Source organism: Boleophthalmus pectinirostris, unplaced genomic scaffold (genome assembly GCF_026225935.1).
Source record: "Boleophthalmus pectinirostris isolate CB_2022bp ecotype Guang Dong unplaced genomic scaffold, ASM2622593v1 HiC_scaffold_9, whole genome shotgun sequence".
NCBI lineage: Eukaryota > Metazoa > Chordata > Actinopteri > Gobiiformes > Gobiidae > Boleophthalmus > Boleophthalmus pectinirostris.
In genome coordinates this window covers 39856626-39869125 of record NW_026571541.1, presented here as the reverse complement: position 1 = coordinate 39869125, position 12500 = coordinate 39856626, and the positions used below count along the sequence as shown (strand labels likewise).

General features: G+C 38.7%; 1 protein-coding gene across 1 annotated transcript in view; it reads left to right on the top strand.

Moving 5' to 3' along the window:
- The window catches only part of col4a4 (collagen, type IV, alpha 4), a 47381-nt gene that overhangs the window by 8628 nt on the left and 26253 nt on the right, over window positions 1-12500 (top strand). Inside the window, exons 4-8 of the mRNA XM_055166745.1 lie at window positions 411-482; window positions 8968-9102; window positions 9168-9212; window positions 12279-12395; window positions 12464-12500. The exon at window positions 12464-12500 is cut by the window's right edge and continues 32 nt beyond it. Of these exons, the coding sequence (XP_055022720.1) occupies window positions 411-482; window positions 8968-9102; window positions 9168-9212; window positions 12279-12395; window positions 12464-12500 (406 nt within the window). The remainder of the gene's footprint in view (window positions 1-410; window positions 483-8967; window positions 9103-9167; window positions 9213-12278; window positions 12396-12463) is intronic.

Below are 12500 nucleotides of genomic sequence, written 5' to 3'. Positions count from 1 at the left end.
CACGAGGAGGGACCTGACACACACGAGGAGGGGACCAGACACACACGAGGAAGAGACCCGACACACACGAGGAGGGACCTGACACACGGGGAGGGACCTGACACACGGGGAGGGACCTGACACACACGAGGAAGAGACCCGACACACACGAGGAGGGACCTGACACACGGGGAGGGACCTGACACACACGAGGAAGAGACCCGACACACACGAGGAGGGACCTGACACATGGGGAGGGGACCTAACACACACAAGGAGGGACCTGACACACACGAGGAGGGGACCTGACACACACGAGGAAGGGACCTGACACACACGAGGAGGGACCTGACACACGGGGAGGGGACCTGACAGGAGGAGGGGACCTGACACACAGAGAGGGGACCTGACACATGTGGTTGTTGTTCCAGGGTGATGTGAGCCGTGAGTGTGGAGGTCGTGACTGCTCCTCGTGTGTGTGCGCCCCCCCCAAAGGAGCACAGGTGAGAGCCGATCACACAGACATGTGCACGGGCCCATCACACAGACATGTGCACGGGCCCATCACACAGATATTTGGGAAAGCTGTAAATATAAATATAAACGTGTGTGTGGTGGTGCGTTGTGTGATCTTTGTGTTGTGTGATCTTTGTGCGTTGTGTGATCTTTGTGTTGTGTGATCTTTGTGTGTTGTGTGATCTTTGTGTGTTGTGTGATCTTTGTGTGTTGTGTGATCTTTGTGCGTTGTGTGATCTTTGTGTTGTGTGATCTTTGTGCGTTGTGTGATCTTTGTGTTGTGTGATCTTTGTGTGTTGTGTGATCTTTGTGTGTTGTGTGATCTTTGTGCGTTGTGTGATCTTTGTGTGTTGTGTGATCTTTGTGCGTTGTGTGATCTTTGTGTTGTGTGATCTTTGTGCGTTGTGTGATCTTTGTGCGTTGTGTGATCTTTGTGTTGGGTGATCTTTGTGCATTGTGTGATCTTTGTGCGTTGTGTGATCTTTGTGTTGTGTGATCTTTTTGCGTTGTGTGATCTTTGTGCGTTGTGTGATCTTTGTGCGTTGTGTGATCTTTGTGCGTTGTGTGATCTTTGTGTTGTGTGATCTTTGTGCGTTGTGTGATCTTTGTGTGTTGTGTGATCTTTGTGTGTTGTTGTGTGATCTTTGTGTGTTGTGTGATCTTTGTGTGTTGTGTGATCTTTGTGTGTTGTGTGATCTTTGTGTTGTGTGATCTTTGTGCGTTGTGTGATCTTTGTGCATTGTGTGATCTTTGTGTTGTGTGATCTTTGTGTTGTGTGATCTTTGTGTTGTGTGATCTTTGTGTGTTGTGTGATCTTTGTGCGTTGTGTGATCTTTGTGTTGTGTGATCTTTGTGTTGTGTGATCTTTGTGTGTTGTGTGATCTTTGTGCGTTGTGTGATCTTTGTGTTGTGTGATCTTTGTGCGTTGTGTGATCTTTGTGTTGTGTGATCTTTGTGCGTTGTGTGATCTTTGTGCGTTGTGTGATCTTTGTGTGTTGTGTGATCTTTGTGCGTTGTGTGATCTTTGTGCGTTGTGTGATCTTTGTGCGTTGTGTGATCTTTGTGCGTTGTGTGATCTTTGTGTGTTGTGTGATCTTTGTGTGTTGTGTGATCTTTGTGTGTGTGATCTTGTGTGTTGTGTGATCTTTGTGTGTTGTGTGATCTTGTGTGTTTGTGTGATCTTTGTTGTGTTGTGTGATCTTTGTGTGTTGTGTGATCTTTGTGTTGTGTGATCTTTGTGTGTTGTGTGATCTTTGTGTTGTGTGATCTTTGTGTGTTGTGTGATCTTTGTGTTGTGTGATCTTTGTGTGTTGTGTGATCTTTGTGTTGTGTGATCTTTGTGTGTTGTGTGATCTTTGTGTGTTGTGTGATCTTTGTGCGTTGTGTGATCTTTGTGTTGTGTGATCTTTGTGTGTTGTGTGATCTTTGTGCGTTGTGTGATCTTTGTGTTGTGTGATCTTTGTGCGTTGTGTGATCTTTGTGCATTGTGTGATCTTTGTGTGTTGTGTGATCTTTGTGTGTTGTGTGATCTTTGTGTTGTGTGATCTTTGTGTGTTGTGTGATCTTTGTGTTGTGTGATCTTTGTGCGTTGTGTGATCTTTGTGTTGTGTGATCTTTGTGTTGTGTGATCTTTGTGTGTTGTTGTGTGATCTTTGTGCGTTGTTGTGTGATCTTTGTGTGTTGTGTGATCTTTGTGTTGTGTGATCTTTGTGCGTTGTGTGATCTTTGTGTGTTGTGTGATCTTTGTGTGTTGTTGTGTGATCTTTTGCGTTGTGTGATCTTTGTGATCTTGTGTTGTGTGATCTTTGTGTGTTGTGTGATCTTTGTGTTGTGTGATCTTGTGTGTGTTGTGTGATCTTTGTGTGTGTGTTGTGTGATCTTTGTGCGTTGTGTGATCTTTGTGTGTTGTGTGATCTTGTGTGATCTTTGTGTTGTGTGATCTGTTGTGTGTTGTGTGATCTGTTGTGTTTGTGTGATCTGTTGTGTGTTGTGTGATCTTTGTGTGTTGTGTGATCTTTGTGTTGTGTGTTTGTGTTGTGTGATCTTTGTGTGTTGTGTGATCTTTGTGTTGTGTGATCTGTTGTTGTGTGTTGTGTGATCTTTGTGTTGTGTGATCTTTGTGTGTTGTGTGATCTTTGTGTGTTGTTGTGTGATCTTTGTGCGTTGTGTGATCTTTGTGTTGTGTGATCTTTGTGTGTTGTTGTGTGTCAGGCCTGTTTTTATCGACGGCTCTCGACCTCCAACGACACAAAGGAGAAACATTCTTCATGAACAATTTCTCCACAAGGATGAAGAGAAGAAAAAACAAAACTTAAAGGAAAAAACGAGCCACAAACTGGACTCATGTTCTGCTCCTGGAGACGTGGAACATTTAAACGTCACAAATCTGTTTATCTAAACAAATCTCCACATCATCAAATCCAGGTTTAATTTAAAAAGTAGAACGAGTCTGAGTGAAGAAGTTCTTCTGTTTTCTCCAGGAGCAGAACATGAGTCGAGTTTGTGGCTCGTTTTTTCCTTTAAGTTTTGTTTTTTCTTCTCTTCATCGTTGTCGAGAAATTGTTCATGAAGAATGTTTCTCCTTTACACACATTTACATACACACACCTACACACACATTTACACACACACACACATTTACACACACACACACATTTACACACACACACACACACATTGTTGATTTGTGTGATTTATAGTCTGGTCTCTGGTCTGGTCTCTGGTCCTGGTCTGGTCTCTGGTCTGGTTTCAGTCCTGGTCTGAGTCCTGGTCTGGTCTCTGGTCTGGTCCTGGTCTGGTCCTGGTCTGGTCTCTGGTCTGGTCTCTGGTCTGGTCCTGGTCTGGTCCTGGTCTGGTCCTGGTCTGTCTCTGGTCTGGTCTGGTCTGGTCCTGGTCTGGTCTCTGGTCTGGTCTGGTCTGGTCTGGTCTGGTCTGGTCTGGTCTGGTCTGGTCTGGTCTGGTCCTGGTCTGGTCTGGTCTGGTCTGGTCCTGGTCTGGTCTCTGGTCTGGTCTCTGGTCTGGTCTGGTCTGGTCTCTGGTCTGGTCCTGGTCTGGTCTCTGTGTCATGACCTTGTTGTGCACTGGACTGAGTGGAGACTCTTCATGACAGCTGTGATCCCCCGTAGTCCTGGTTTGGTTTTGCTTTAGTCCCGTTTTAGTCCGGCTTTAGTCCTGGGTTAGTCCGGTCATAGTCCGGTCTTTGGAGGGTCTCTCATGTGTGAAATCCTCAGGGTCGGTTCTCACGAAGAGCCGGGCTTCAGTCTGCAGCTGAACCAACTCCAGAGTCCTGCTTTAGACCCAGACCAAGACCTGGTTTAGACTCAGACCTGGTTTAGACCTGGTTTAGATCCAGACCTGGTTTAGACCTGGTTTAGATCCAGACCTGGTTTAGACCTGGTTTAGATCTGCAGAGGGTTCGCTGAAGTAAAACAAAATAAAAATAAAAGAGAGAAAGAGAAAGACGGAGGGAGGGTCAGAGGGACGGACCTGTGCTCCTGTGCTCCCTCTGCTGGACACTGACATGTACTACACAAATACACAAAACATACACAAATACACAAAACATACACAAATACACAAAACATACACAAATACACAAAACATACAAATACACACAAAACATACACAAATACACAAAACATACACAAATACACAAACACAAATACACACAAATACACAACAAATACAACACACACAAAACAATACACAAATACAAAATACACAAAACATACACAAATACACAAAACATACACAAATACACAAAACATACACAAATACACACAAAACATACACAAATACACAAAACATACACAAATACACAAAACATACACAAATACACAAAACATACAAATACACACAAAACATACACAAATACACAAAACATACACAAATACACAAAACATACACAAATACACAAAACATACACAAATACACAAAACATACACAAATACATACAAATACACACAAAACATACACAAATACACAAAACATACATACAAATACACACACAAAACATACAAATACACACAAATACACACACAAAACATACAAATACACACAAAACATACACAAATACACTCACAAAACATACAAATACACACAAATACACACACAAAACATACACAAATACACACAAATACACACACAAAACATACAAATTCACACAAAACATACAAATACACACAAAACACAGAAATACACACAAAACATACAGATACACACAAATACACACACAAATACACACAAAAAACATACAAATACACACAAAACACACAAATACACACAAAACATACAAATACACACAAATACACACACAAATACACACAAATACACACAAAACACACAAAACCTACACAAATACACACAAAACACACAAAACCTACACAAATACACACAAATCACACAAATACACAAACAAACACACAAACACTGTGTGTGTTTAATGTGTGTGTGTTTAAATTGTGTGTGTGTGTTTAAAGTGTGTGTGTTTAAAGTGTGTGTGTGTTTAAAGTGTGTGTGTTTAAAGTGTGTGTGTTTAAAGTGTGTGTCTGTGTGTTTTAAGTGTGTGTGTGTGTTTAAAGTGTGTGTGTGTGTTTAAAGTGTGTGTGTTTAAAGTGTGTGTGTTTAAAGTGTGTGTGTTTAATGTGTGTGTGTTTAAAGTGTGTGTGTTTAAAATGTGTGTGTTTAATGTGTGTGTGTTTAAAGTGTGTGTGTGTTTAAAATGTGTTTAAAGTGTGTGTTTAAAGTGTGTGTGTGTGTTTAAAGTGTGTGTGAGTTTAAATTGTGTGTGTGTGTGTGTTTAAAGTGTGTGTATTTAAAGTGTGTGTGTGTTTAAAGTGTGTGTGTGTGTTTAAAGTGTGTGTGTTTAAAGTGTGTGTGTTTAAAGTGTGTGTCTGTGTGTGTTTAAGTGTGTGGTGTGTGTGTGTTTAAAGTGTGTGTGTTTAAAGTGTGTGTGTGTGTGTGTGTGTTTAAAGTGTGTGTGTTTAAAGTGTGTGTGTGTGTGTGTTTAAAGTGTGTGTGTGTGTGTTTAAAGTGTGTGTGTTTAAAGTGTGTGTGTTTAATGTGTGTGTGTTTAAAGTGTGTGTGTGTTTAAAATGTGTTTAAAGTGTGTGTTTAAAGTGTGTGTGTGTGTGTTTAAAGTGTGTGTGAGTTTAAATTGTGTGTGTTTTAAGTGTGTGTGTGTTTAAAGTGTGTGTGTTTAAAGTGTGTGTGTTTAAAGTGTGTGTGTGTGTTTAAAGTGTGTGTGTGTGTTTTTTAAAGTGTGTGTGTGTTTAAAGTGTGTGTGTTTTAAGTGTGTGTGTGTTTAAAGTGTGTGTGTGTGTGTTTTAAGTGTCTGTGTGTTTAAAGTGTGTGTGTTTTAAGTGTGTGTGTGTTTAAAGTGTGTGTGTGTTTAAAGTGTGTGTGTGTTTAAAGTGTGTGTGTTTAAAGTGTGTGTGTTTAAAATGTGTGTGTTTAATGTGTGTGTGTTTAAAGTGTGTGTGTTTAAAATGTGTGTGTTTAAAGTGTTTGTGTGTGTGTTTAAAATGTGTTTAAAGTGTGTGTGTGTGTTTAAAGTGTGTGTGAGTTTAAATTGTGTGTGTTTTAAGTGTGTGTGTGTGTGTTTAAAGTGTGTGTGTTTAAAGTGTGTGTGTCTGTGTTTAAAGTGTGTGTGTTTAAAGTGTGTGTGTGTTTTAAGTGTGTGTGTGTGTTTAAAGTGTGTGTGTGATTAAAGTGTGTGTGTTTAAAGTGTGTGTGTTTAATGTGTGTGTGTTTAAAGTGTGTGTATGTGTGTTTTAAGTGTGTGTGTGTGTGTTTTAAGTGTGTGTGTGTGTGTGTGTGTTTAAAGTGTGTGTTTAAATGTGTGTTTAAAGTGTGTGTTTAAAGTGTGTGTGTGTGTTTTAAGTGTGTTTGTGTGTGTGTTTAAATGTGTGTGTGTGTGTGTTTAAAGTGTGTGTGTGTTTAAAGTGTGTGTGTGTTTTAAGTGTGTGTGTGTTTTAAGTGTGTGTGTGTTTAAAGTGTGTGTGTTTTAAGTGTGTGTGTGTGTGTGTTTAAAGTGTGTGTGTGTGTTTTAAAGTGTGTGTGTGTGTGTGTGTGTGTTTAAAGTGTGTGTGTGTGTTTAAAGTGTGTGTGTGTTTAAAGTGTGTGTGTGTTTAAAGTGTGTGTGTGTGTTTAAAGTGTGTGTGTGTGTGTGTGTTTAAAAAGTGTGTGTGTGTGTGTGTTTAAAGTGTGTGTGTGTGTGTTTAAAGTGTGTGTGTGTGTGTGTGTGTTTAAAGTGTGTGTGTGTGTGTTTAAAGTGTGTGTGTTTTAAGTGTGTGTGTGTAAAGTGTGTGTGTGTAAAGTGTGTGTTTAAAGTGTGTGTGTGTTTAAAAAGTGTGTGTGTGTTTAAAGTGTGTGTGTGTTTAAAGTGTGTGTGTGTTTAAAGTGTGTGTGTGTTTAAAGTGTGTGTGTTTTAAGTGTGTGTGTGATTAAAGTGTGTGTGTTTAAAGCGTGTGTGTTTAATGTGTGTGTGTTTAAAGTGTGTGTGTGTGTTTTAAGTGTGTGTGTGTTTAAAGTGTGTGTGTGTTTAAAGTGTGTGTGTGTGTTTAAGTGTGTGTGTGTTTAAAGTGTGTGTGTGTGTGTGTTTTAAAAGTGTGTGTGTGTGTTTAAAGTGTGTTTAAAGTGTGGTGTGTTTAAAGTGTGTGTGTGTGTGTGTTTAAAGTGTGTGTGTGTTTAAAGTGTGTGTGTGTGTGTGTTTTAAAGTGTGTGTGTGTGTGTGTGTTTAAAGTGTGTGTGTGTGTTTAAAGTGTGTGTGTGTGTGTGTTTAAAGTGTGTGTGTTTAAAGTGTGTGTGTGTTTAAAGTGTGTGTGTTTAAAGTGTGTGTGTGTCTTTTAAGTGTGTGTGTGTTTAAAGTGTGTGTGTTTTAAAGTGTGTGTGTTTAAAGTGTGTATGTTTAATGTGTGTGTGTTTAAAGTGTGTGTGTTTAATGTGTGTGTGTTTAAAGTGTGTGTGTGTTTTAAATGTGTGTGTGTTTAAAGTGTGTGTGTGTTTAAAGTGTGTGTTTAAAGTGTGTGTGTTTAAAGTGTGTGTGTGTGTGTTTTAAAGTGTGTGTGTGTGTTTAAAGTGTGTGTGTGTGTGTTTAAAGTGTGTGTTTAAAGTGTGTGTGTTTAATGTGTGTGTGTTTAAGTGTGTGTGTTTAAAGTGTGTGTGTTTAAAGTGTGTGTGTTTAAATGTGTGTGTGTTTAAAGTGTGTGTGTTTAAAGTGTGTGTGTTTAAAGTGTGTGTGTTTAACGTGTGTGTGTTTAAAGTGTGTGTGTGTGTGTTTAAAGTGTGTGTGTGTGTTTAAAGTGTGTGTGTTTTAAGTGTGTGTGTGTGTGTGTGTTTAAAGTGTGTGTTTTAAAGTGTGTGTGTTTAAAGTGTGTGTGTGTTTAAATGTGTGTGTGTTTAAAGTGTGTGTGTTTAATGTGTGTGTTTAATGTGTGTGTGTTTAAAGTGTGTGTGTTTAATGTGTGTGTGTTTAAGTGTGTGTGTTTTAATGTGTGTGGTGTTTAATGTGTGTGTGTTTAAAGTGTGTGTTTTAAGTGTGTGTGTTTAAAAGTGTGTGTGTTTTAAAGTGTGGTGTGTGTTTTAAGTGTGTGTGTGTTTAAAGTGTGTGTGTTTTAAAGTGTGTGTGTGTTTAAAGTGTGTATGTTTAATGTGTGTGTGTTTAAAGTGTGTGTGTTTAATGTGTGTGTGTTTAAAGTGTGTGTGTGTTTTAAATGTGTGTGTGTGTTTAAAGTGTGTGTGTTTTAAGTGTGTGTGTGTTTAAAGTGTGTGTGTGTGTGTTTAAAGTGTGTGTGTGTGTTTAAAGTGTGTGTGTGTGTGTTTAAAGTGTGTGTTTAAAGTGTGTGTGTTTAATGTGTGTGTGTTTAAAGTGTGTGTGTTTAAAGTGTGTGTGTGTTTAAAGTGTGTGTGTTTAATGTGTGTGTGTTTAAAGTGTGTGTGTTTAAAGTGTGTGTGTTTAAAGTGTGTGTGTTTAACGTGTGTGTGTTTAAAGTGTGTGTTGTGTGTGTTTAAAGTGTGTGTTTAAAGTGTGTGTGTGTGTGTTTAAATGTGTGTGTGTTTAAAGTGTGTGTGTGTTTAAAGTGTGTGTGTTTAAAGTGTGTGTGTGTTTAAAGTGTGTGTGTGTGTGTGTGTTTAAAGTGTGTGTGTTTAACGTGTGTGTGTTTAAAGTGTGTGTGTGTGTGTGTGTTTAAAGTGTGTGTTTAAAGTGTGTGTGTTTAAATGTGTGTGTGTGTGTGTGTTTAATGTGTGTGTGTTTAAAGTGTGTGTGTTTAATGTGTGTGTGTTTAATGTGTGTGTGTTTAAAGTGTGTGTGTTTAATGTGTGTGTGTTTAAAGTGTGTGTGTTTAATGTGTGTGTGTTTAAAGTGTGTGTGTTTAAAGTGTGTGCAGTTGTGTTCACACAAAGAGGCTGCACATGTAGATTTGTAGATTCACCTGTCCGTGTTCCTCTCACCTGTCTCCTCCCTCTTGGCAGGGTGCACCTGGAGCTGTGGGCCGTCAGGGGCCTCAGGGGCCCCCGGGTTTTCCTGGACCACAGGGACCTCAGGGCGAGCCGGGCCTCAGAGGAGACGAGGGCCCGAGGGGGAGACAGGGGCCCAAGGGCGACACTGTGAGTTTTTATCAGAGAGAAAATGAAACGTTCTCCTCTTTCCTAATCCCTCGTTCTCTCCGCAGGGGTTTGAGGGGGCCCCTGGGTTCCCGGGTCTCGAGGGTTTACCTGTGAGTACACATACACATATATCACTCTTACATACACATATATCACTCTCACATACACGTATATCACTCTCACACATATATCACTCTCACATACACATATATCACTCTCACATACACGTATATCACTCTCACATACACATATATCACTCTTACATACACATATATCACTCTCACATGCACATATATCACTCAGATACACATATATCACTCTTACATACACATATATCACTCTCACATGCACATATATCACTCAGATACACATATATCACTCTTACATACACATATATCACTCACATACACATATATCACTCTCACATACACATATATCACTCAGATACACATATATCACTCTCACATACACATATATCACTCTCACATACATATATCACTCTCACATACACATATATCACTCTCACATACACATATATCACTCTCACATACACATATATCACTCTCACATACACATATATCACACTCAACATGCACATATATCACTCAGATACACATATATCACTCTCACATACACATATATCACTCACATACACATATACATCATACACATATATCACTCAGATACACATATATCACTGTCACATACACATATATCACTCTCACATATACATATATCACTCTCACATACACATATATCACTCTCACATACACATATATCACTCAGATACACATATATCACTCTAACATATACATATATCACTCTCACATACACATATATCACTCAGATACACATATATCACTCTCACATACACATATATCACTCTCACATATACATATATCACTCTCACATACACATATATCACTCTTACATACACATATATCACTCTCACATGCACATATATCACTCAGATACACATATATCACTCTTACATACACATATATCACTCACATACACATATATCACTCTCACATACACATATATCACTCACTCACATACACATATATCACTCTCACATACACATATATCATCACTCACATCATACATATATCACTCTCACATACACATATATCACTCTCACATACACATATATCACTCACATACACACATCTCACACATCATATCACTCACTCACATACACATATATCACTCTCACATACACGTATATCACTCTCACATACACATATATCACTCTTACATACACATATATCACTCTCACATGCACATATATCACTCAGATACACATATATCACTCTTCACATACACATATATCACTCACATACACATATATCACTCACTACACATAATAATCACCTCACATACATATATCACTCTCACATACATATATCACTCACATACACATATATCACTCTCATACACATATATCACTCTCACATACACATATCACATCACATACAATATATCACTCTCACATACACATATATCACTCTCACATACACATATATCACTCTCACATACACATATATCACTCACTCACATATCATCACATCACACATATATATCACTCTCACATACACATATATCACTCTCACATACAACATACATACACATATCACTCTCACATACATACACATATATCACTCTCACATACACATATATCACTCTCACATACACATATATCACTCTCACATACACATATATCACTCTCACATACACATATATCACTCACATACACATATCACTCTCTCACATCATACACATATATCACTCTCACATACACGTATATATCACTCTCACATACACATATATCACTCTACATCACATACACATATATCACATCATCATCACTCTCACACACATATATCACTCAGATACACATATATCACTCTTACATACACATATCATCACATCACATAGATACACATATATCACTCTCACATACACATATATATCACTCAGCATACACATATATCACTCACTCACATACACATATATCACTCTCACACTCACTATACACATATATCACTCTCACATACACATATATCACTCTCACATACACATATATCACTCAGATACACATATATCACTCACACAATATCATCACATATATCACTCTCACATACACATATATCACTCTCACATCACACATATATCACTCTCACATACACATCACTCTCACATCACATATATCACTCACATACACATATATCACTCTCACATACACATATATCACTCTCACATACACGTATATCACTCTCACATACACATATATCACTCTCACATACACATATATCACTCTCACATACACGTATATCACTCTCACATACACGTATATCACTCTCACATACACATATATCACTCTCTACATCATACACATATATCACTCTCACATACACATCATATCACATCACATACACTTCTCACATACACATATATCACTCTCTACACATCACTCAGATACACATATATCACTCACATACACATCACACATATATCACTCTCACATACACATATATCACTCTCACATACACATATACACACATACACATATATCACTCACATCACATACACATATATCACTCTCACATACACATATATCACTCTCACATACACATATCACTCTCCACACACATATATCACTCATACATCACATATATATCACTCTCACATACACATATATCACTCACTCACATACACATATCACATCACAATATCACACATACACATATATCACTCTCACATACACATATATCACTCTCACATACACATATATCACTCTCACATACACATATCACTCTCACATACACATATATCACTCTCACATACACATATATCACTCACACATACACATATATCACTCTCACATACACATATATCACTCTCACATACACATATATCACTCTCACATACACATATATCACTCTTACATACACATATATCACTCTCACATACACGTATATCACTCACATACACATATATCACTCACATACACATATATCACTCTCACATACACATATATCACTCTCACATACACATATATCACTCTTACATACATTACTGTTTCTGTGTGTATCTGTGTGTGTGTCTTTATGTGTGTGTGTGTGTGTGTATCTGTGTGTGTGCGCGTGTGTGTGTCTGTGTATCTGTGTGTGCAGGGCCTCCCGGGGCCAGCAGGGGGCCCCGGACTCCCAGGTGTCGACGGTTGCAATGGGACCAAAGGAGAACGTGGCCCCCCAGGACGAGAGGGAGAAGAGGGTCCCCCCGGAGACCAGGTCTGAGAGAGGATCTGAACCGGTCTACAGGAGGGTTTTTTTACTTTGACGGTTTGTTTTGGTTCCAGGGTTTTCCAGGAGCTCCAGGTTTTCCAGGAGACACTT